At 40.4% G+C, this 27,432-nt stretch overlaps 1 protein-coding gene across 1 annotated transcript in view; it reads left to right on the top strand.

The window, feature by feature from the left end:
• Window positions 1-27,432, top strand: part of COL25A1 (collagen type XXV alpha 1 chain) — a 411,800-nt gene that overhangs the window by 300,184 nt on the left and 84,184 nt on the right. The window contains exon 18 of the mRNA XM_075860518.1: window positions 5,124-5,168. Within this exon, the coding sequence (XP_075716633.1) occupies window positions 5,124-5,168 (45 nt within the window). The remainder of the gene's footprint in view (window positions 1-5,123; window positions 5,169-27,432) is intronic.

Below are 27,432 nucleotides of genomic sequence, written 5' to 3'. Positions count from 1 at the left end.
TTATTGTCATTTCATTTTTGCCAGAAATACAATGCTCTCCTACTTATGACATAGTCTGAGCCTAGAGGTTATCGCTGAAATTCAAGTCATTCCACATAAAAAATATTTTGTAAGATAACTGGACTTGTTTAATGCCTTTTTTTCCAGCAGTTTAACACTAATTCATACCTTCAAATCATTAATTAACAACTTGGTGACTGGATTATATTGATTGAAGACTTTGTAAGAGATTTCAAATACATTTCGGCTTTCTTTAAGAAACAGCACCACTCTTGTCCAATGGCTGTGTGTAGTATTGCAGCTCAGTCCCATGCAAGTGAATGGGCCAGAGCTGCAATGCCAGACACAATCTATAGACAAGAATGGTCATAGACAAAAATAGGATTGCTATTGCAAGGTGGCTCAGTGGTTAGCATGGTGGCTCAGTGGTTAGCACTGTTTCTTCACTGTTTCTTTGTAGCACTGGGGTCCTGGTTTGAATCCAACCAAGGAAAACATCTGTGTGGAGTTTGTATATTCTTTTTACCAGACTCCAAAACATATTGATATGTCACTTGGCTTCCTACTGTGTACATGTCTGTTTGATAGGTAAAACTAGAGTTTGAGTTATGACGATCTTTGTACAGCGCCGCCCAATATGTCTGTGCTAAATAAGCAATAGGAAATTGATCTGAATGATTTTATAATCATAAATAATAATTATTATTTATATCCATGGTAGTAAATATTGCTCTGACTGATGAAAAGCTGAAGGAACACTTATCATTCATGCTACCAATTTTTTCTCCACATTGCTACACGTGGGGCAATGAAAATACCCAATTCCTGGGGTGGTTAATGTTTTCTTGAGAAAATTATTCATATCATTGGAAATATTTGTGTATGCCCCTTTCCGATGGACACACTTATCAGATAAGGGGAACCTTTCTCATCTTTAATAAAAGGGGGTTTCTCATTATGACAACCCTTGTCCTTATGTCCTATTAGGGCATATGGATGTCATAGAGTGGTGTCCCTCCGCTCGGGGGCCCCCTTTATGCAAGAGAACATAGAGATGCTCTGTAAAAGTGTCTCCAGCATGCCCATGCATTACATTGACAGCCATTAAAGGGCTGGCTTGTCATATTACACTTCCCCTGCGATGTTGCGGACGATGGCGATAGTGATTTCAGAAGTCGGACCTGCAGCAATGATGTGATCGCCATGCCGACTTATTTTTTTAAAAGGGGTTGTCTTCATGAGATAACCCCTTTAAACACCTAATATTTGATTAGGGCGACTGAAGAATCCACAAGTGTGTAAATGCTGAAATGTTTTCTACCGCTCAGGTGAATTAGGCAGACCACACAGAGTGGGCAAACTTCTTTCTGAAACAAGTCCACTTGAGTTTGACTTACTATTACTAGAGATACCATAATTTAGATGAATGAAAACTTACATGGACACATGAAGGGAGGGTCCCACATTGGGCAGAATAGAGCTCTAGGACACATTTTCCCTTTAAAGCAACCCTCCAGTCCCGGGAAAACATTGTAAATATGATGATGTATATGGAGTGATATTACCTGGTGCCCTCCAGTTGCCCCCTCTGTCGTTTAAGGTTCTCCTCTGTGCTGTCCCGAACCAAAATGTCTGCAGCGCTTCTTAGACTAAGGGTCAATTCACACATTGCATAAATACTTTGTTTTTTTCCGCAATGGAATTAGTTGCGTAAAGCCGCAGCAAATACAGTAGCTGCAAAGTGGATGAGATAAAACAAATCTCATCCACATGCTGCGTAAATACTGAGCGGAAAAAACACTCCGAAATTGATTGATTTGCGGTGCAGAATTTGATTCCGGAGCATGTCAATTGTATTTGCGTAAACGCTGCTTATTTGTTGCGGGTTTTCCCCATGGAATTCAATGGGGATATAAAACCCACAACAAATAGCAGTTGTTGCATTTTTTGCAGTTGGGTTGGCATCGATTCCGCCACAGAAAAGGCAACTCAGATAAAAAAAAATCTCATACGTACCCAGAAGTCTGTGTTCCTCCTTCCAGCGCGGCCTTCTGGGATGACGTTTCATTCCATGTGACCGCTGCAGTCAATCACAGGCTGTAGCTACGTTCACATGGGATGAAATATATCCCAGGAGGGCGGCCTGGTTGACGGCCTCCTGGGATAATGCTTCATCTCATGTGACCGCCTCAGCCAATCACAGGCTGCAGCGGTCTCCTGGGATGAAACGTCATCCCAGGAGGCCGGCCTGGTTCACCTCAGAGGGCCGGCCTCCTTGGATGATGCTTCATCTCATGTGAATGCCGCTGCAGCGGTCTCCTGGGATGAAACGTCATCCCAGGAGGCCGGCCTGGTTCACCTCAGAGGGCTGGCCTCCTTGGATGATGCTTCATCTCATGTGAATGCCGCTGCAGCGGTCTCCTGGGATGAAACATCATCCCAGGAGGCCGGCCGGCGAAAAACTGCACCACTGTTGCAGCACACAGGACGGATACACTGCGTGCTTTTACACAACGGATCCGCCCCGTGTAAACTCAGCCACAGAGTCCCTGTTCTTGTGAGCAGTTCTGTCCAATTCGTGAACAGATGGAGTGTCTGAGAAGCGCTGTGGCCATTTTGAGACCCTAAAATGGCAGGTCCATGGCAGAGACGGGCAACTGGAGGGCGCCAGGTAATATTACTTCATATACCCCATCAAATTTATAATTTTGACCTGGGAGTGGAGAGTCGCTTTAAGTCATCGATAGCCATATCAGGTCACAAATATCTATGCTCTGCCAGACTGACAAATAGTTACCGTAATTCTGTCCAAAAAAAAAATATTGCTTGACATTTCTTTGGTACCAATGTACACAGATTACTTTCACGTAGCTTAGATGTGAAAATTATGTTTGCTCTGTTCTTTGAAGGTGGCAATCACACTTCAGGTAATTTTCTAAAATTAAAGCATTTTGAACGTCACCTCATATCAAGAAAAATACCTTGAAAGCTTTGTTGTAAGGATGAAATAGAGAAAGCTTCTAAGGCAAATATAGGGCGACTAAAAGCTTAAATGGACTGTCACCACACAGTAAACATCAAAAATGTGATATAGTAACATTGGAGACATTTAGGCTTATTTAATAATAAAAGAGAAAGTTAAGTGAAAACATGTTTCATCTATTTTCTTGGCAACTGGTGCAGTTCAACAACATTAGACTAAAAGACTCTCTTGAGTTGGTTCAGATTCTGAAGTATAAATTAAATCCATGCTGCATTTAATATATCAGGATCCAGAATATCAAAACCATGGGAGTAGAGTTTTTAAATGGACGCTTAAAGGAACACTCCACTCGTACACATTTTATATACAATGCTCATAAAATTATGTAAATCTTTCAATCCTTTGCTTTACTTAAATCGTACCGAATTTTGAATAATTTGATGTTTTATCGTCTGTTCAGACCCAATGCTGAATTAAAAATTGTGCCTGTTACCAGAGAGTGGTGCATTCTGGGAGCACAGATGTTAGTCAGCTGTCATAAATTACATAAATGTCTGCAAAGTGCAGAAAAAACACTTTCTTTAAGGGCACGTTCAGACGTGGCGGAATTTTTCCGCTGCAAATGTTGGTGCAGATTTGGGGCAATTACGCAACGAATCTGCAGCAACATTTGCATATTTGACAGGTATTTCACGTTGCAGAAATCACAGCGGACTTGCCACAGATTTCAGTTTTTGCATTGCAAAGGCTGAAATCCGCAGTGAAATTCCGCTTCTTCTCCGCAACAGACAGTGCATCCTGCGGAGGGAAAATTCCGCACCGCAGCCTATGGTCCGCAGCTGAGTTTTCCGCAACGTCTGAACTAACTTTCCTAAAAATTTATTGAAACAAATGTCAAAAACAGCCGCTGGAGAATTCCACTACGGACTGTCCACAGCGGAATTCCACAGCAGTTCCGCCACGTGTGAATGTGCCCTAACTTTCTTTTTTTGGTGCAGCCAAATGTTACATTAAAGTCTATAGTAAAATATAAAAAGCACTACATAAATCTGCGTTTTTGTTTGTTGCGTTTTCGAGGCAATTTTGTGGTCGGTATTTTTTCCCAAATACTGCATGTTTTTTTTCATGCAGTTTAAAACGCCAGAGAATCCCTATGTGTGAAGAAGGCTTTAAAAACCTGACCTGATGATTGAAACTTTTATTGGGGATACTTTCTTCAAAGCGCTCCACTTATTCCATTACTTCTGTCACCACTTTTCAAAACGCCAAATCTTTTCTACAGATTTTTGAACTGTCATAATTTTGCATTGAAGCTCCTCAAGAAATGGTACACCCTTTGTTTTAATAAGAAAAAATAGCATTAAAAGAAAAAAAAATCTAGTAAGAATTCACCATGGCTTCCTGCAGCCCATTAGTCCTGAATGGAAACCCTTTATGCCTCGTGCACACGACTGTATTCATAATCCATCACATGGATTCAGAATAATATTGTTCCTCTGTCTGTCTACAATTTTCACATGGAATCCCACAGAGGTTTTTCTCACAGAGTCTAGGAGAAAAAAAAAATGGTGCCATATTCCATCCCATGCTGTAATACAGAGGTATATTGTGCCTAACTGATGTACACTGGCACACAACACATAATGCAGATATGTATTGCAGTGTGTGTACGGCATTATGCCACCATGTACCGCGTGCATGAAATCTTATTCTACTGACAAGATTTGCAGAGCAACGGTGAGGAAAACGGTGAGGTCCGCTAAAAAATATACTCTGGAAATTGTTATCAAACAAATCTCAGTTTATCTTGTCCTGCAGTATTCGGGGAGAATGGTTCCTTGGCTAGTAAAATTGTCTCAAAGTAATGGGAGTAGTGCAGGATATGGAAAACATTGACTTGGTACTTCGGCAGATATGGCATTGGTGGTTTGTATTACAGATTGAATGGGAAAAATGTGCAAATCCCCTCCATTCATTTTTTTCTGTATCCGGCCGATTGATGAGCAAGGTTGATAACCATTAATATTGATTCCACAGATTTTTGTAAATCTACAAGTGAGATTCCTACTTCTGCTCCGTTTTGTCTGCTCTTTGCTAACCACAATATAATTTTCTGTATTGTGATATAATTCTTCTCTAGGGTGAACCAGGACTACCTGGGCTACCTGGACTTCCTGGGATAAAGGTAAATACCTTTATGTTATTTCTAAATGCAACTACTGTGCAGTTTTTCTGTTACATTTTTGAGGATTACTCTGGATGTTGTCATTGAGTATCTAAAGTGGTAATTGTTCTTTGTAAATTATCTAAATGTTACTATACCAACAATGTGTGCGGGGTCAAAAATCTTTTTAATGTGAAAAATTCCAGTAGCACTCTGACTGTTTACCATCAACCTCTTGCTTACTCTCCCTCATATTTCTTCCCGTCCTGTTCTTATTTGGTTCTTCTACTTGTTTCTCCAATAATATTTGGTCAGCATTTTAATCCATGAATTTCTTAGGGACTTTGCTGGGTGGTAGTAGAAGTTGATTCTACCTACTCTTCACCCAACAGCGTGTATGGTGATACCAAATCACTCAAGGCCATGTAGATGTGACTCTGCCACTGGATGTCTCTCTCAGGCCTCATGCACACTTCCGTGTGAGGGCCATTTTTTTTAACACACTATTGAATAGAATGGGCGAGACTTGACATGAATAGGACCTGCTATGATTTCTGCAGATCGGGCACATGGAGCGTTTACCAATAAAGGTTATATTTTATTTGAGTTGATTTTTTGTTTCCCACTGGGCAATTGTATAAATACAGTAAGTAACTTCTTACAAGCGAACTTATACGTGCCCTCATTTTGTTTATACCCTTCTCTCAGTCTTAGGCCTTATTCACACGAATGTGTATTACGTCCGTGATACGCGCATGAAAATCACGCGCGTCGCACGGACCTATGTTAGTGAATGGGTCCGTTCAGACAGTCCGTGATTTTCACGCAGCGTATGTCCGCTGCATAAAACTCACGACATGTCCTATAATTGGCCGTTTTTCACGCATCACACACCCATTGAAGTCAATGGGTGCGTGAAAATCGCACACGGAAGCACTTCCGTGTGACGCGCGTGATTCGCGCTACAGTTGTAAAATAAATGAATGAAAACATAAAAGCACATCCTGTAAACATAAAAACAGAGTGTCATAAGCATGGCATATGCGCAACTGCAACGCGCAAAACGCACACGTTCGTGTGAATAAGGCCTTAGCGTATACAAATGATACATGCTTATTCTTGCCAGTATAGTTATATGTGATCTCTCTATATATGAAAGTCTCAAACATGTTTTAAACTTACTCCATATGACTTCTTCTGGCCTTGATTTAGTATATTTGTCAATATAGCGAAACCATAGGTTATTCATGCCAGATACCAACTGTACCTTAATGGCTGATAATGACTTGATTCATAGCCGTTCATTCTTTATAGTGAAAGCCTATACAGGAATAAATATCTTTTTGCTAGGTTTAGAATTTCCTCAAAGTAGAAAAGTATCTACGGCAAAAAAAGTAGTCTTGCTGAATCCTATCTGTCATTATTCTAAATTTATTGCTTTTACATCATAAAGTGAGAGAACATTTGATTGTAGAATAAATTGAATCTTTAAAAATGTGCACAAATCTTTTTTCGTAGAACTAAAGCAAACGCTTATAGTAAGATGTTAGAGGATGAACTGGGGAGAACAATGATGAAGATAAAGGAGGCTTGTGTTATGATTCCTATGGGTGTATTAACATGGCAGCTGTGGGCGATGATCACCATTAGCACTTCTATTGCAGCACATTTTCAAGGCCTTCTTTATATGATCGTTTCTCTTTTCCCTTCTTTCCTGAATATCCTTTCTATGTTAACTTGTGTTCTGGAAGAAGTCTACCACCTACGTGTCTGGGCATTGACAACAATGCTAGCTGCCTAATGTCTGTGATACTCCATGCCACATCCCTCGGCCTCCCTGGCTCTACATACACATTACTCCTTAGCATAGCATTATCACATCTTTAAAACTTCCATTTAATAAGGAATAAGGTACCAATAGTTATCAGAAGACAAACAGTGCTTCTGTAAGTCACAGAATGTCTTCTAATATTCATATAACTTAGAGTACCTGTCACTAGATTTCCGGGCACTAAACCACAAGCATGTCGATCCACTGCTGGGAAATAGCGCCCTAGACATGCCCCTCTTAAAACTGTAAGTTTTAGCATTTTGTCTAAAAAAAAAAGATATAATACAATGTGCGCTGAATGTAAATGACCTGAGAAGAGTCATGAGATGAGTGCCGGTGTACTGGCTACGGCTTCATCTGAGTACAGAGCATGCGCGGGATGCCGCTAGACTCATCTCAGGACTTGTCCCAGGTCATTTACATTCAGCGCACACTGTATTATAACTTCTTTTTAGAAAAAATGCTAAAACTGACAGTTCTGAGAGGGGCATGTTTAGAATTCCTAATGCCAGCAGTATATGGACATGCTAGTGGTTTAGCGCCCTAAAATCTAGGGACAGATTATCTTTAAAGTTGTATAGTTTAGAAACCCCATTTTTGTATGCCCTATTAGGGCATTCTGATTTGATAGAGGACATTCCCTCATTCTGGACTTCCATACATTCTCTATGGAGGAACTAGCAGGCCCAATTTATTTCAACCAACGCTATATAATGATTTATTTCCTCTGTGGTGGCGCTGTATGGGAATTTAACACTTGCTGTCAGGTTACCCTGTAGATTACAGCTGATTCCTGGGGGTACCAGCAGGTAGGCTCTATACCTTTAGTATTCCGTTTTTTAGTGTTCCCGCACCATATGCTACTGAGCATAAAAGAGTCATATCTTCATTCCTCAAGCCTTTCCGAGTTAACCCCCGCCTCCTTACTTGTGATTTCTCCTCGCCTTCCCCCAGCACACACGAAATCCCGCACTTGTGCATCCATGTCCTGTTCTGGTGCATGCGCACAACGGGACACCATAGCAGCGCATGCACAGTAACAAGATTTGATGCCCGGACGAAGCAGGGAAGGATGTCGGACCATACATGACGAGCGCATGTGCGCTGTCTCAGACAAGATTTCGTCATTCATGGTGGGCATAAGAAGAGGAAAGAATGAGACTGCCGGATTATTAAAATAAAAGAGCGCTAAATGTTTGCAGACCGTCATTTACGGTCAGAGGAGGCGTTTTGGAGAACGGATAATGGCGACTTAACTTTTGACAGCAGCAACCAGCGAGGGGTGAGTAGAGTCCAATAGCTGAAATGCTGGTGACAGGTTCCCATTAAGGGTATGTTCACACACTAAAGTAAAAACGGCTGTAAAATACGGAGCTGTTTTCGAGGGAAAACAGCCTCTGATTTTCAGCCGTTTTTAAAGTATCAAACGTTTTTTTTATACTTTTTTTGGAGCCGTTTTTGGAGCTTTTTTTCTATTGACACAATGAAAAACGGCTCAAGAAGTGACATGCACTTCATACGGGGCATTTTTTTACGTGTAAAAAAATGCCCCGTCTGAACGAAACACCGTCTTTCCCATTGAAATATATGGGTAGATATTTTGAGGCGTTCAGCTTCCGTGTTTTCAGGCGTTGATCAGCGCTCATTTGCTCAACTCACACAGAGCTATGGATGAGGATGAGCGATCGTTACTCCGATCGTTCGTCCCCATACGTTATTATCATGTCGGCAGCGTGTCTCCCCGTTTACACAAAGAGTTGTGCTTCTGATAATGATAATATTTGACTTTTTTAAAACGATATGACCACCAGATGAACGAGCAAACGCTCATCTGCTGATCAGTTATCTGGTTATCGGGAACGAGCGTTCTATGAACGCATGCCTGCCCGATAATCGTCCAGTGTAAAACCTCCTTAAGGCCACTTCAGACATGGTGGATTTGTCTTCTATTTTCGGTTCTAATTGCGCAATGAAAATCCACTACAAATTATACAATTTATGTGAATGGGGTTTTTAAAACCCCATTCACATGCAGCAGAAAAAAAAATCTGCATGGGCTTTAGGGCATTCTGCTGATTGTTAAATCAGTAGCATGCCTATTATGTTGCAAAATTGCCACACATTTCACCCTTTACAATGCAAAGGGTTAATTTGCTGCAAATCCTTAAGAAAATCTGTAAAGGTAAATTTACACGTAGCATAAACACTACGGATTTTCCGCAATGGATTTCATTGCGGAAAATCCGCAGTGTAATACGGTAGCAGCAGAGTGGATGAGATTTGAACAAATCTCATCCACATGCTGGGTAAAAAATGCACTAGAAAAGCTCCTGATGTACACGATAAATGTGTCCATAGAGCTCCATTATGTCCTTTTAGTCTCCGTCGGGTTGGTATACTTTCGGTATACTTTTTTTTTCTTTTAGTATGGAATAGCGTAGTAGACTCTGCTATTCCATCCTGAGAGAGCCCGCAAAAAAAACGTATACTGCTCCTGTCAACACTATACAGTGCCCACCAAAAGTTCTGGAACATCCTCATTACTTTTGAATGGTTCGAGGTAGAGGGTTGAAATTTGGTGGGATTTAATGGGGTCATAAAATCTACCAGTTAATAACAAAAAAAACCTTAGCAAAATCTTAAATGGCACAGAGGGTAGAGTGGGGGCTCATTTGAAAGCTCTTTTCAATAAGAAAACAAATGCCGCAATCGATTTCGAGATAGGATTTTTTTTCGCTGAGATATTTAACGTTAAAGTTATCTTCATTATCGGCTACCGCCGGTGTTAGCATTACTCAAAATGTACCGCGCGGATGTTGCACGTTCGGATTTACTTCTTATCGGGGTGCTAGATTAATGTGAGTCCCCTTGCCTCTCACTTTTGTGTGTGTGTGTGTGTGTGTGTGTGTGTGTGTGTGTGTGTGCGTGCGTGCATCTGTGTGTGTACACAGCCCGAGATAAGGACCCCGGGGTTCGTCATTCCCCCCGGTATTTAACGACTCCAAACCCTCTCTGCGCTGTGTGTATGTGTGTTGTCCGGCCAACCAAAGCAAGACCAAGGACATGTATTATGTGTATTAGTACAAACATATAAATTAATTTATTAAATCCAATGTTCGAACTGATGTCCTTCAACAACTTGACAGTGTCCTAAGCGTACGTAAAACGTGTCGATAATGTTATTTATAACATCTGGTGAGATTGAATTTGAAATATTCACTATTCTTTCCCGCAGCTCGTCTAAGTTTGCGATCCTAGTCTCATCGACCTTACTTTTTAAATACCCCCAGTAAAAAAGTCTAATGGGGTCAGATCTGGTGATATCGGTGGCCATTCTATCGGGCCTCTTCTAGCAATCAATTGATCAGGAAAATTATCGTTCAGAAGATTTCGAGCTCGCAGAGAAAAATGAGCCAGAGCTCCATCCTGCTGATACCAAACATTGCGGAAAGCTTCTCCAGCAATATTTTGAATAGCCGGTATCACTTGGTTTCTTAGCAAATTGCAGTAATTTTCTACATTTATGTTTCCTTCAGTGAAAAACGGTCCTACAATATGATTGAGCAATATTCCGGCCCAAACGTTAACCTTCTGAGGATACTGGGTATGACTGTCTCCCATCCAATATGGACTTTCGTCTGCCCAATACCTCATGTTCTGTCAATTTACAGAACCGTTTAGTTCAAACGTAGCTTCATCCGAAAAACAGGTCCAGTTGAAAATCTGATGATTATCATCAAATCGTGTCATTATTGTATCGCAAAATTCCCCTCTTCTGTCATAATCATCTTCAGATAACTCCTGAACTAGACGTATTTTATAAGGATGATAATGATGCCTGTTCAAAATTTGACGGACTGATGTGGCGCTGATATAATTTTGTTGTGCTCCACTCGAGACAGATGTATGAGGATTATCACGTACAGTGAGCGGAACATCTAAAGCTTTCTCATCATTACTAGTAGGTTTGGGTCTTCCGGATCTTGGTGCATCTTTAATTGATCTGGTTATTTTGAAATGATGATCAGTTCTTTTAACAGTTGACAATGAAATTGGATCACGGATAAGATAAGTGGCATTGAATAAAGCCGCTACTTCTTGATAGGATCTTATTTTTTTCTTCGCCATACCCTCTCATCATCAATAAAGTGATCCTTTCCGTTTCGGTCAAATGCATTTTGTGATATGACGATAGAAATGTACAAAAATTAAAATTACTCTCCGAATTAGCGCTCTCTGAAATTCACAAGCGACTACCGAAATGTGTACACATGAAATCATGTTACAATCGTAGACAAGGTCCATTTTGTATCGCCGAGGCCGATTTTAATAATACGTAATTTAAAGTCACCTTGATGTGACATTCCCAAGCTCAATCACACACACGCACATATGCCCACACACATTTTGGATTTTACCCGCGCGGTACATTTTGGGTAATGCTAACACCGCGGTAGCCGATAATGGAATGATAACTTCAAATTTAAATATCTCAGCGAAAAATGTTTTCGTATTGAAAAGAGCTTTCAAATGAGCCCCCACACGACCCCCCGTGCCATTTAAGATTTTGCTGCCCCCGTCATTCCCACCGCCCCCAAGGGGGTGGGGTGATTTTTTTTTTGCGTTAACTGGTAGATTTTATGCCAGGCCTTAAAGGCCCCTTTGCTCATTGCCTGAGCGTTGTTAGTATTCCCATATCAGTCTTGCAAATGGTCCCCTAGTGTTATCCTGTTCCTGTTGTTTCCCGTGCCCTGCTACCTGTATCCTGTATCCCGTGCTGTGTCCTTGTTCCCGAGCCTGTTAGTGTTGGAGTCATGACCTGCTGTCATCTGTCACGTCCAGTGTCATCTGCCACGTCCAGTGTCATCTACCACATCCAGTGTTATCCGCCACGTCTGGCGCAACCTGCTGCACTTGCTATCATCCGCCACGTCTGGTGTAACCTGCTGCACCCACCTCCATCCGTTCTAAAGCCTCGGCTACTGTCTGGACTATTCAGGTACCCTAGACCGGTATTTTGTATTGATTGGGTGCTCTGTTGTTTGGCCAGCTGCCTCCCCGCTATGGCGGTGTGGCCTAGTGGGTCCACTGTTCATTTATGCACAGTGACTTCAGGCGTTTCCCCAGGGCTATTCCCCAGGGGATGTATCCCAATTGTATGCCATATGTTTTGGCAGAATTCAATAAAATCCACAGTATCAACTGGTCACTGACTGCTTCATGGTTTCGTTCACTGTAACTTGACGTCAGTAACAAAATCAGTTACTGCATATAGCGTACAAACGTGGAGCACCACACTTTCCATTGCCCACCCCGGTAATCGAGGGCGGGGCCCCAATCTCTTTGGCTGTATGGGGCCCAGAAGTTCCTGATGGTGGCCCTGCTGATACGACTGCTGATACGACTGCTGATATGATTGCTGATATGACTGCTGATATGACTGCTGATATCACTGCTGATATCACTGCTGATATGACTGCTGATATCACGGCTGATATCACTGCTGATATGACTGCTGATATCACTGCTGATATGACTGCTGATATCACTGCTGATATCACTGCTGATATCCCTGCTGATATGACTGCTGATATCACTGCTGATATGACTGCTGATATGACTGCTGATATCACTGCTGATATGACTGCTGATATGACTGCTGATATCCCTGCTGATATGACTGCTGATATGACTGCTGATATCCCTGCTGATATCCCTGCTGATATGACTGCTGATATGACTGCTGATATCCCTGCTGATATGACTGCTGATATGACTGCTGATATCCCTGCTGATATGACTGCTGATATCCCTGCTGATATCCCTGCTGATATGACTGCTGATATGACTGCTGATATGACTGCTGATATCACTGCTGATATCACTGCTGATATGACTGCTGATATGACTGCTGATATCACTGCTGATATGACTGCTGATATGACTGCTGATATGACTGCTGATATCCCTGCTGATATGACTGCTGATATGACTGCTGATATCCCTGCTGATATGACTGCTGATATCCCTGCTGATATCCCTGCTGATATCACTGCTGATATGACTGCTGATATCACTGCTGATATCACTGCTGATATCACTGCTGATATGACTGCTGATATGACTGCTGATATCACTGCTGATATGACTGCTGATATGACTGCTGATATGACTGCTGATATCACTGCTGATATGACTGCTGATATGACTGCTGATATCCCTGCTGATATGACTGCTGATATCCCTGCTGATATCCCTGCTGATATCACTGCTGATATGACTGCTGATATCACTGCTGATATCACTGCTGATATCACTGCTGATATGACTGCTGATATGACTGCTGATATGACTGCTGATATCCCTGCTGATATGACTGCTGATATGACTGCTGATATCCCTGCTGATATGACTGCTGATATCCCTGCTGATATCCCTGCTGATATCACTGCTGATATGACTGCTGATATCACTGCTGATATCACTGCTGATATCACTGCTGATATGACTGCTGATATGACTGCTGATATCACTGCTGATATGACTGCTGATATGACTGCTGATATGACTGCTGATATCACTGCTGATATGACTGCTGATATGACTGCTGATATCCCTGCTGATATGACTGCTGATATCCCTGCTGATATCCCTGCTGATATCACTGCTGATATGACTGCTGATATCACTGCTGATATCACTGCTGATATCACTGCTGATATGACTGCTGATATCACTGCTGATATGACTGCTGATATGACTGCTGATATGACTGCTGATATGACTGCTGATATCACTGCTGATATGACTGCTGATATGACTGCTGATATGACTGCTGATATCCTTCTGATATCACTGCTGATATGACTGTTTTAAAATGGTAATTTTCTAACCACAATAAGATTTGAATACTATCGTGGTGGATCACATAGTCCCAGGTGAAGTTTCACATTTTAGTTGTCTTTCTTTTAGAAATAGTCCTTTTTTTAATTAATATTTTGGACCAATGCTTAATGACCAGCAGATAACACATTCAGATCTATACAATCTTGTGGCTATATGAATGTGTTAGTCATGTTCAGCACAATGTCATGTCCTTGTTAAAGTTCAGGTTCACGTTTGTTAATCTACACTAATGTTTTAGACAATTAAATAGTCTTATAGTTAAAAGAAAAGTGATAAATGTTAAGTTGATCGGGGTCTCACCACTTGGATCTCCACCGATTACTAGAACGTAACATCTCCATCCCCCTAACTAGGATGACCATGATGAGGAAAAGATTTATTCACCTCCACACAACTGGGAGATACGGAAACAGTCGAGCTAACCCCTCTGCTGTTCCTGCATCTCCCATACAGTTGTTTAGACTGGCAGCATGCAGGCGTTGGGTGAGGAATCAATGTTTTTTACCTATCCTGTGAATATGTGGTAAATGTTGTTGGTGCAAAACCTCTTTAATTACATATAAATCTACGTATTATTTTGCCTATTAAAATGTGGATAATATTCAATATCTGATTTTACTGTTCTGCCCCCTTTTTTGCCCTGGCAAGTCAATAGATTCTATATGGGGTAAAATCCACAAGGTGCCTGCCTGTTTCTGTAGTAAGCTCGGCTATGAGGTATGTCTCACTATAGCACAGCTGAAACCACAGTGGGGGCTATGTGAGATATCACATTGGTCCTTGAATGTGCATGAGTTGGTTGCAGGCATTTGTGGGAAGCAGGGGGCAGCCGCTCATTGGCAAAGTGCACTCAAATGCATTTTAATTTCAACTGCCTCCTTGGCAGTAAGTCTGAAAGTATTTCAACAGAAGCAAGCGGCTGCTTGGCATGTAAAGAAAATGGTTTGTATGAGGATGTTGAAGTATTGAACTTACATAAAGCCTACTTCATTTAGACAAGAAAATGGTCCATGGACAATATTGTTTTTCATGTACAGTGAGAGATGCAGCATGGCATTGTTAGTGTAATATTCTCTTAGAACAAGAATTAGTTTCTATTAGATGTAGTATTCAGGAGGTATAAAGACGTGTTGTCTTGCAGCCCAGCTATCAGAGTACTCTCTACTGCCTATTCTAGATTCTCTCATTATGTGTAATGTTTTTAGAACTCCCTCTAGTGGTACACAAGGATACTGCCAGTGGAAGATTTGCTGCAGTTTCAATAAAGAGGAAATGTTATCCCTTAATTCATGGTTAGGTGTATGGAAAGAATGGAGATTGCATATCGATTGTACTTAGAGAACGAAGCAATTTAAAAACGAAGTGCAGGTAAATAAAATCTTATATTCAGCCTCCAGAACAGAGAACAGCTATAAATAAAACATGAATTATGGATGTAATTTTTTTCTTCTTGATTATGTGTTTTCTCTTCAAATTTGCCACTTCGGCCATCTGTAGCTTTTCTCGTTTTGTATTTTATACCTTCATCATTTTCTTTATATTGAATCTCACCTGCACCTCCACTTTTGTAGTCATTCCATTTTTAATTTGTATGTAGAGAGTTCTGTTCTCTTATTTTACATATTGTCCTTTGTTCAGGTGTGATGTGTAGATCTATCCGTGGCTCCCAATAATGTCTTAAAGAGTCTCTGTCATCAGTTTATAACTTTCCTACCTCCTACCTAATCTAATAGGCACTTTGATGTAGATAACTACTGTTTTGTGTTTTTTTTTTTAAATGTTTCTTATTGACCAAATTATGATTTTTTTTTGATTTCTGCAAATTTTTTCTTAATGTTCACCAAGTGGGCGTTTTATAGAAAAGTGTATGACGCTGCCCAATAAGCATCATACACTTCTCTTCATTCCAGGCCAGCTTGATTCACAGGACAGCGTGATCTCGCGAGATCACGCTGTGACGTCACTTCCTCCCACAGGTCCTTCACCGGAGCGACGGAAAACTGAGCAGACATCACCTCCAGACGCTGCAGATTCGGATTAACGCCCTGGCACGGCTGGAGGCTATGTCTGTTCAGTCTTCTGTCACTCCGTTGAAGGACCTGTGAGAGGAAGTGATGTCACAGCGTGATCTGGCAAAATCACGCTGTGCTGTGAATCAAGCTGGGCTGGAATAAATAGAAATGTATGACGCTGATTGGTCAACTTGGTGAATAGAAAAAAAATGCCCAGTTGGGCATTTAGAAAAAAAATTGCATAAATCGAAAAATGTTCATAACTTGGTCAATAATAAACGTTTTAAAAAAAAAACAAAACAACACAGTAGTTATCTACATCAAAGCGCCTATTAGATTAGGTAGGAGATAGGGAAGTTATAAACTGGTGACAGATCCTCTTTAAGAATCTTATATTAAATAGCATTTTGCCATTTTTTTTCTTTTGCTGTCAGATACTTGAAGAACTTTGCACCGTGAACATACTTATGCATAGAAACAATGGGGGAATTTATTAAAGGGAATGTGTCGCTAGAAATTTTTTTTATTTTTTTTTAGTTAAACAGTTAGTGTATAAGTGAATAGATGTCAGGTGGTATTTTTATTCCTTCCACCAAAGGTTTTTTATAGCATAAATACTCTATTTAGAATTAGTAAAGAATCACTGGAATAATGATAGAGCTTTATAAAATATAACTTTTACTTCATATTGTTTAAAATAATGTGCAAAACATACACACAGGACAAATGTAAAGGCTAAAAATGTGCTCTCTTTTGTGAGAGAAAACTAACAGACATTCTGTACGTTTTGTGCAGAGTAAATGCAAAGCTCCAAATATTACTGCATAAAGGAGGAGGTTTTTTCAAAGGTATATTTTGGGGTAATCCACCCCCCTACCCATTCTATAGTGTGTCCAAGTCCATCTTGATCCTGTAGCTGGGGACTGGGAAACCTCCTATTTTCCTTTTATATGTTACACGCCGTGACAGGCGTTTATCCCAGCATCGTGGGAACAGATGCACTTAACTTTCTTTGCCACTGCATAGGATTTATCTTTTTTCTTGCTCCAAAGCCTCTGACCATAGAGGCTAATTGGCCTAAACTCCCCTGAAGAATCTTGGCCACAAGGAAACGCGTCGGGAGAACAGCATTATCTGCCTGGACACATATAAAAGGAAAATAGGAGGTTTCCCAGTCCCCAGCTACAGGATCAAGATGGACTTGGACACACTATAGAATGGGTAGGGGGGTGGATTACCCCAAAATATACCTTTGAAAAAACCTCCTCCTTTATGCAGTAATATTTGGAGCTTTGCATTTACTCTGCACAAAACGTACAGAATGTCTGTTAGTTTTCTCTCACAAAAGAGAGCACATTTTTAGCCTTTAAATTTGTCCTGTGTGTATGTTTTGCACATTATTTTAAACAATATGAAGTAAAAGTTATAGTGTATAAGTAATTAAACATTGTTCTAATTTTTTTAATTTTTTCACGAGTCAGGAAATATTATAAATTAGATTCTAATTTATAACATTTCCCAGTGCTGGTCACTAGATGAAGCAATTCCCAAAATTGCAGTATTGGCATGTGGTAAAGCAACCACATTGCTTTATGCTGCAAAATTTGAGAATACACACTCGCTCTAGTGAGCTCACAGAATCCCCCCTCCTTTATCCTGGCTAGTGCCAGGAGAAAGAAGGGGATTGAACGGTCAAACCTCCTGCACTGTGTGTCGCCATTTTTTGAGCTAACACACAGTGTAGTAGGTTTACATACAGTAGTAATCACACACTAAAACACGTACATACACAGACCTAACTTACCTGCTCCTGCCGCCGCCGCTCCGTCCGCTCCGTCTGCTCCCTCCTCTACAAGTACACAAGTACGGAAGCCGTGACCGGAAGTAGTAATCTTACTGTCCGGCCGCGGCTTCCGGGCCACAAGAAAATGGCGCCAGACGTCGCTCGGCCGAAGACCTTCAATTTGGACTGTGTGGGAGTAGCGCATGCGCCGTTCCCACACAGACGGTGTACAGCATAGTGGATGGAACGGGCCCCGTTCGCATTCTCTATTGGGCTGTATGTGCCGTATTCCATATCTGTATGTGTCGTTAATCGACACATACAGAGATGGAAAAAAAAATGGCAGCACCCATAGACAAGAAAAAGTTAAAAAATAAAAAAAAGTAAAACACAAACACAAATAAATAAAACATTTTTTAATAAAACACTAAAAGTAAATTGATATAAAAAAAAAATTTTCGGGACACTCGTCCTTTTGGCGATTTCATTGGATATGCTTATATATCTTTTTCTTTGCCAATGATCATAGTTTACACTGAAGCCTCTAAACGTAGTCAGTCAAAAACATACAGTATTATGTGGACAATGCAAGTGTCATAACTTTTAGATATAACTGATAAGATCACATCATAAAGCCACCGCTTATATTGATAGATATGTTTGTCCAACAGCAGAAAAAATATCTTAAAGAAGCATATTTCCTCAGAGTTCGATGCTCAGTTTCTTTACTGTAGAGCATCATTTTTCTGTTCCTCACACTGTGCCTTGTATACAGCGCTTATTCATTCAATAGAAGTCACATACAAGGTCATAATAAAAGCACCAAGCGTAATAGACACACCAAATATAATAGAAGCACCAATCATAATAGAAGCACCAAACATAATAGACACACCAAACATAATAGAAGCACCAAACATAATAGACACACCAAACATAATAGACGCACCAAACATAATAGAAGCACCAAACATAATAGACACACCAAACATAATAGACACACCAAACATAATTAAACCACCAAACATAATAGACACACCAAACATAATAGAAGCACCAAACATAATAGACACACCAAACATAATAGAAGCACCAAACATAATAGACACACCAAACATAATAGACACACCAAACATAATAGAAGCACCAAACATAATAGACACACCAAACATAATTAAACCACCAAACATAATAGACACACCAAACATAATAGAAGCACCAAAGAAAATAGAAGCACCAAACATAATAGAAGCACCAAACATAATAGACACACCAAACATAATAGACACACCAAACACCAATGTAGTACTTTGCGAAGAAGCAAAGAATCCCATATTCTGCTCTTTACTTTCATTATAATGAATATATATTAGCTAGCCGTAGACAGACTGTCCATGTTAGTGATAATTGTAACTATCATAGAAAGAAAAGTGATGCTATTGTCTAGTTATTTCTAATATATCTATAGCATAGTTTAATATAGTAAAGTTTCTTTCATATACATATTTTACATAATTGGAAAAACGATATAAGCGACAGTTGGCTGTGTACTTATTTGCAAATAACGAATTAGGCATACTGATGGATGGGTCTCTAAATTGGAAGCTCTTTCATTTAATGGTAACATTTAACATTCTGACTTAGCTGCATTAGGTTCTACTTTCATGACTCAGGCCCCATGCACACTGCCATAATTTTGATCTGCAATTACGGACCGTAATTGCGGATCGAAGTACGGACCCATTCATTTCTATTGCCCACGGACACCTTCCCGTATATTTACTGGAATGTGTCCGGGCCGTTGAAAGGCTCCTCAAAAAATAGGACATGTCTTTATAATGGGAGCATGGCCCGCAAATGCGGGTGACTGTCCGCGGCCAGCCGTAATCACGGACCGGGATTTCGGCTACGGCTGTGTGCAGGGGGCCTTAGTAAGTAGAAAATGTGAAGTCATGTTAATTGTAATGCTAGAATGAGGTGAACACTGGACAACAAATATCAAAGAAGGTATATTACCTATCCTGGAGGGTCAACCATTCCTAAAGGAAAGCAACAGCCAAAAATTATCTGACTTTAACAAACGTATCCAATTTAGTCCCAATTCGTACAAACGTCTAACCGCGCTTCTGCAAAGATCTTGAGATGGAGAAAAGATAATTCAACTTTCACTTTAAATAGAGGAAGGAGGCCACAACACTAAAGATTTGCCAAAAATCAAACCTGAAAATAACCATTTTCAAGAACTCTTTAAACAGATCTCGACAAAGCAAAATCCTGTAAAAAGTTTCCAAACCCACCGCAAAGCACAGTGCAGTCATTTTCATATAAAGCCAGTCTGAGCGGGATATAATTGCAGGCTTATTTTAATGCAACTATAAATATGCATCCTTTTATATATAGCTTTGGTCGTGAAGGAAATCTTTAAAAAAATTAAAATATTTTTGGTTTTCCCTCTTGAAATCTTCCACTTTCCATGACGGAAAGGAAAGCAGCCTCTTTTTACTGCTGGGTTCAGCGTAATCCTCTGTAGCAGGTATCATGCTGATGAGAGCCGCTATTAGCCCTACAGTAGGATGTAATAATAATACTTGCTGAACGACGACGGAGCATTAATCAGAATTTTCCCTCGTACTATAAACATTAGGATTGACTTCGTTTTTATCAAAAGAAATATAATAAATATATTAGAAACAATTGCTTCCCGGTTAATCTCTGTCCTACATTCCTAAGGTAGGGATCATTCCGTGGGGTAATGTACCTCCAGGAACAGGAAAATATTTAATATACACTCGCTGTGATATAGAGCAATAACCATATATCCTGTCATACTTTAGAACAAGGTATTTTTTATAGCAAAGTTAAGGCTCATGTGTTTGTGGAGCTTTATCTAGACCTATTTTTTATTTTATATGTAGTATACCAGACACTTCTTTTAGTTTGCACCACATGAACATCTGTTAGAAACAAATACTCTTTGTGACCCTGTAGTTTAATTTAAGCAAATTTTGTAGCATTGGCACTGCACGCTCCAGATGGAAAGCAAAAGGGACTCGTAAACTCGAGTAATGAGGCAATGAAATTTGCTCCATATTAGTTCTTCCTTCACTGCTTAAAGTGTTTGTTTTTGTCGGTGGGAACTATGGAAAGAAGGCCACACATTAAATGTGTTGGTAACCTTCACCTCTGCATATTACAAGCCCAAATAATGCAGAATATACAATAGAGTAACCTTGCACCTGTTTATTTCCACGCTGTTTATTATTTCTATAACATTTTTATACTTCTTTTTTCTTCATTTCAATTTGCAATTCTTCTAGAATATATATGTTCAGTGTAAATTATTTTAAACATCATGGTATTAGTTTGATGCAATCCTATGACGATGGTCAGTGTTTAAATGGTAGGTTCACCTTTTACCCAACGTTGGACAATGATACAGAGCAATGTAAAAGAAAGATTTTTGGAATATTCTTTATTCATCTAGTATTGTGATTTGCACTCCATAGCAGACAATAGGAAAATCGACAGGTAACAGACTTTCCTATGCTGACCATACACACATACACATAGTATAGCTATCAGCAGCTGTCTTCTCTGACCACCCCTCTTCTCTGATCCCGCCTCAAACATGTATGCTTGAATCAGTCGCATGCCGATTCCTGTGTTGGACAGTCGGCTGCTCCATAAGCATTAGATTGACGTTGAAACCTCTGCTATTAGCCTCCTTAAAAAGTATATGTCATTTTAAATGTCTCCATGACATATCAGATGTCTTATTAAATGACAGTGACCATTCAAGTATTGCTGCCCCCATTATCTGCGTGTAGGGGGTCTGTTTAACAGCACACTGGACATATTTTGCTTAATGAATTCATTACTGTTGAACTGACCAATGCACACAGATATTAAAGGGGTTTAGACTACATTAAAAAAAAGTAAAACTGGGGATAACATTTTCATGAAATTCATTTGACGGTTATCGAGTGCAAAGCAAGGTCTTTGCATAAGAGCTCAATAAGAGACATATACAGCTGTATACAGGTCAGACACCTTGTGGGAGAAGTTTATATAGGTGTCTAGGGAAACAGGATCGGTGCTGCACAGCAAAGAAAATAAGCAGCAACACCGGATTGAATAAATTCCAAAAATTATATCAAATCAATTAAGCTGCTCCCATTAAAACAGGAGGCCGAATTTAATAGATGTTTTAACAGTTTTCTCACCTTACTAACCTGTGATATTTTATTTCTTAAATATGTTTTCCTGGATCTTATAAAAGGCATAACAAATAATTTGCATGTCTCATATGTTCTATAGTCACTCACCCAACAAAAGGCTTTTTATAGTGCGGCTTAAAGAGGCTCTGTCACCACATTATAAGTGCCGTATCTCCTACATTAGGAGATCGGCGCTATAATGTAGGTGACAGTAATGCTTTTTATTTAATAAAACGATCTGTTTTAACCACTTTATTAGCGATTTTAGATTTATGCTAATGAGTTCCTTAATGCCCAAGTGGGCGTATTTTTACTTTAGACCAAGTGGGCGTTGTACAGAGGAGTTTATGATGCTGACCAATCAGCGTCATGCACTCCTCTCCATTCATTTAGGCAGTGCATAGGGATCCTTTTAGATCCTTATGTGCTGTCTTATACTAATACTGTAAAGACGGGGTAGGGAGACAGACAGGTGAGCCCTAATCTACCCGCCACTCAGTCCCTGCCTACTTGCAACGGCCCGTCCTAGGTGACGACGTACAACTGGGCGACGGTCCCTACTCTCACTATGTGCACGACAAACAAACAGACAAGGGTACAAAGAAGCTAAGGGAAATGGGGCAGATGCCCACGGCAACACTGTGAGCTACAAGAGTAGTGAACAAGCCGAGTCAAACCAGGAGTGTACGAGGTACCAAATGCAGAGCAGGAGAGTAGTCAGTAAAGCCAGGGTCAATATGAAGCAGAGGACAAATAGTACAAGCAGCAGCAGAGCCAGGAAACAAGCAGAATCACAGGCAAAGGAGGAGCAGAAAATGAAGGTATAAATAGACAGAGGGCGGGAGCTAGCTCCGTCTGGCCAGGCTGTGATAGGCTCTCCCACTCCTCAGCCTCCCAGCCTGAGTGGTAGAAGAAGGAGTCACTCTATCAGACTTAGGAGAAGGTGCAGACTGACTAACCACGGGCGTCGACACAGAAGCTGTGTCTGGCAGATCCATTACAAACACATTAACAACACTGAAGTGTTTAGACAGTGAATAGACATTCCACGGGATGTCTATTCACAATCTCTGCACTTCGTTACTGTTTTTGTGGTAGTTACAGCAGAGCAAAGCATAATCTCGCTGTAACCTGTCATTTACCGCGTAATCTCGCGAGATTACGCTTCCTCTGCTGTAACTACCACTGAAACAGTAACGAAGTGCAGAGATTGTGAATAGACAGTCTATTCACTGTCTAAACACCTCAGTATTGTTAATGTGTTACTATAAGACAGCACATAGCAATCTAAAAGGATCCCTATGCGCTGCCTAAATGAATAGATAGGAGTGCATGATGCTGATTGGTCAGCGTCATACACTCCTCTGTACAACGCCCACTTGGTCTAAAGTAAAAATACGCCCACTTGGGCATTAAGCAACTCATTAGCATAAATCTAAAATCGCTAATAAAGTGGTGAAAATAGATCGTTTTATTAAATAAAAAGCATTACTGTCACCTACATTATAGCGCCGATCTCCTAATGTAGGAGATAGGGCACTTATAATGTGGTGACAGAGCCTCTTTAATGATTGATCATTCTCAATTCTGGGAGTATTGTCCTAAATACCCTGACATCCCTGTAAGGAAGATACGGCTTGTATGACACATGGGTGACAAGAATGTATTTGGATGATGAGTTGTATATAAGCAAGAATGTAAAATACAGGTGTTGGTACAATGTCAAACAGGAACATTAGTTCAAATCCGGGTGTCATGATAATGTATATGGAAGATGACATGTACAACTTGACAACATATATGTAAGATATACAGTATAGTGAGTGTACATTTACAGTTTAGGTGAGCAGAGGTGTAACATAATAAAACATCGATTTTGTTACTGAATTAGCATTGGGAAATTCAAGCATGTTAATATGTAAGCACTGACAGAAAATGTATGGTGTGAACAGCAGAACAGCAGATAGATTACTATAAGTGTATGTTCACACAGGGCGGATACGCTGCATAAAACTATGCAGTGTATTCGTTCTAGAACCCAGTGGGTGCAGATTTTGCTGGAAAAAAAAAAGTAAACACTTACCCCCCGAGCGTTGTCATAGCGTCGCTTTCCTCTGTTCTCCGTGCAGACAAGCCTCCTGGGATGATGCAGCAGCCCAGGTGACCGTTGAAGGCTGTGATTGGCTACAGCAATCACATGGGATGAAACGTCATCCCAGGGGGACTGTCTGCACGGAGAACAGAGGAATTTGTCGCTATGAAAAATGCCCAGGGAGTAAGTATTTACTTTTTATAAACTAATATAAAGAGTCTCTTTTTTTCTTTTGATATGAGATTTTTGCGGTAGAATCACAGCTTTTCCGCCACAAAGATTGCAACATTTGCTACTTGTTGCGGGTTCTACCTTCCCATTGAATTCAATGGGGAAACCTGCAACAAAAGAGCAATGATTCAGCACCATAAATTGACGTGCTGTGGATTAAAAAAAAACACACCGCAGGTCAATTTATGGAAGTTTTTTTGGCTGATTTTTTCTGCATCTGCTATCTTATCTATCTAATCTTATGCGTCCTCCTGCTACTGTAATATGCTGTGCATTTTCCGCATTGAAATCTGTTGTGGAAAATCCGCAGCTAGTCCGCCCTGTGTGAACATACCCTAAAAGGAAAGAAGAGGAGTGAAAAGAATGAATTTACGCTTAGTCTATTGAGTTTGACATATTTCTCTATTGTATCAGATCCAGTTATAACAACACCTAAGTCAAACTATACTAAACAATACGTTCTAACTCAACTATTTGAAGAAATAACACATTTGACATAGCTGGATGTTAATAATACATTGATATTATTATCTATTTAAGTATATTAACTGGAGAAGAAGAAATGTTTTATACAAGACTGTGCACTTCATATAACAAAAGTTAAGTCACAGGAAATACTGCTTATCCATACCGCTACCATCTGCAGCATATATATATATATATATATATATATATATATATATATATACTATCCCTCTATATGGCACTTTTATAAGGCCTATGTTTTGTGCTAATACATTCCAGCACAGGAAGCTGAATAGTCCTTTGTAAAATTGTCATATATATATATATATATATATATATATATATATATATATATATTTATATATCTATATATATATATATATACTATGAGCAAGAAAGAAAGCCAACATTTATTTGCCAATTCTAGTGTAAATCCTTGAGTAAATTAATAGTGGTTAAAATGATGTCCACAGCTGGTGCGCCAAATTCTAGCCAGCCTACCTAGTTTAATGTAATGTGTGTGCCATGGGAAGATGTAAAACGTTCCAGGATTGCGTGTTGCAGTGCAATGAACTACTGTACTGTATCATTGAGATATCCAATTGTATGTCATGGACCGATACGTTCAATAAAGTCGGAAAGTAGAAAGTGATATGTGTATTAGTGCAAGTTACTTTTTATATCCTTTCGAACATTTGTGTAGAGAGGTAAAATTATAATATAGGAATTTTAGACATATACTTTATACCTGCCCATGACGTTTTGGATTTTGCAAACCCAGCAGATGGCAGGTTCCGCTAAAATAGTTGTACACTTGAGATTTGCATTGTAAATACTCCTTTTCCCTGCAGCTAGTCTACAAGGAAAATATAGTATTACAAGGATCAATATGTATCCATCTGGTCTGTTGATTTCAGTGTGAGATGTGTGATCCTCAGTGTCTAGGGTCCAATACAGGTCTCAAATGTAGCTACGAGAGGAGAGTCCAAAGCGCACTGGTCATGTATTTTAGTAAGTGTTGTTTTTGTAACTTTGAAACTACCAAAACAATTGCTCATCACTTATAGAATCAAACATTAACTTTTACTTTTAGGGTATGTTCACACGACCTCTTTTCAGACGTAATGGAGGCGTTTTACGGCTCGAATTACGCCTGAAAAGACGGCTCCATTTCATCGGCAAACATCTGCCCATTGCTTGCAATGGGTCTTACGATGTTCTGTGCAGATGAGCTGTCATTTTACGCGTCTCCGTCAAAATACGGCGCGTAAAATGACGGCTCGTCAAAAGAAGTGCAGGACACTTCTTGGGATGTTTTTGGAGCCGTTTTAGACTCTATTGAAAACATCTCCAAAAACGGCCGTAAAAAACGCAGCGAAAACGGCGAGAAAAACGCCGCGAAATACGCAAGTTGCTCAAAAAACATCTGAAAATCAGGGGCTGTTTTCCCTTGAAAACAGCTCCGTATTTTGAGACGTTTTTGACTGCGTGTGAACATACCCTTAGGGCATGGCCAGACGTGGCAGAATTCTTCCGCAACTGTCCGCATCAAAATGGGCAATAAATTGATGCGGACTAGCCGCTGCGTATTGAGGTGAAAGTACTTCCCTTCTCTCTATCAGTGCAGGATAGAGAGAAGGGACAGCACTTTCCCTAGTGAAAGTAAACGAATTTCATACTTACCGGCAATTGTCTTGGTGACGCGTCCCTCTTTCGGCATCCAGCCCGACCTCCCTGGATGACGCGTCAGTCCATGTGACCGCTGCAGCCTGTGATTGGCTGCAGCCGTCACTTAGACTGAAACGTCATCCTGGGAAACCGGACTGGAGGAAGAAGCAGGGAGTTCTCGGTAAGTATGAACTTCTATTTTTTTTACAGGTTGATGTATATTGTGATCGGTAGTCACTGTTCAGGGTGCAGAAACAGTTACTGCCGATCGCTTAACTCTTTCAGCACCCTGGACATTGACTATTTACTGACGTCGCCTAGCAACGCTCCCGTAATTACGGGTGCACACACGTAGTCACCCGTAATTATGGGTGCACACACGTAGTCACCCGTAATTATGGGTGCACACACGTAGTCACCCGTAATTACGGGAGCCCCATTGACTTCCTCAGTCTGGCTGTAGACCTAGAAATACATAGGACCAGCCAGAATGAAGAAATCTCAAGTTAAAAAAACAATAAGCTCCGCAGCACACATAACATCTACATTACATCTGCGGACTTCATTGCGGAACTTAGAATCTCCATTGAAGTCAATGGAGAAATTCCGCAATGAGTCCGCAAACAGTCCGCCACACCTCCGCAACAACGATTGTATGCTGCGGACACCAAATTCTGCATCGCAGCCTATGCTCCGCAGCGGAATTGTCCGCAACGTGCAAACGAACCCAACCACAAAGCTGTGGAAGGCAATGGAGAAACGGGTCCGCTGCGGAGTGTCCGCAGCGGAATTCCAGAGCAATTCCGCTACGTATGGCCATGCCCTTATAATCAGATTAAGACCTTGCTATGGCTTGCAGATATCTTATTTGGTCATAGTTTCTCGTCCCGCTACATGTCCTATGTCCGTGCTAACAAGTAATCATTGATATCTCTCCAATATATTCTCCTGAGCTGTAGAAGGTTGCACTCATCAATCTGTGAGGTTTGTAGTTTTCTTCATCCTTTACTGATGAAAATACAATTCAGATTGTATTACAATGACTATGTATAGCAATGTCTGGTTTGCTAGAGGAGCATA

Source organism: Rhinoderma darwinii, chromosome 1 (assembly GCF_050947455.1).
Source record: "Rhinoderma darwinii isolate aRhiDar2 chromosome 1, aRhiDar2.hap1, whole genome shotgun sequence".
Lineage (NCBI taxonomy): Eukaryota > Metazoa > Chordata > Amphibia > Anura > Rhinodermatidae > Rhinoderma > Rhinoderma darwinii.
This window is presented reverse-complemented; position numbering and strand designations above follow the sequence as displayed.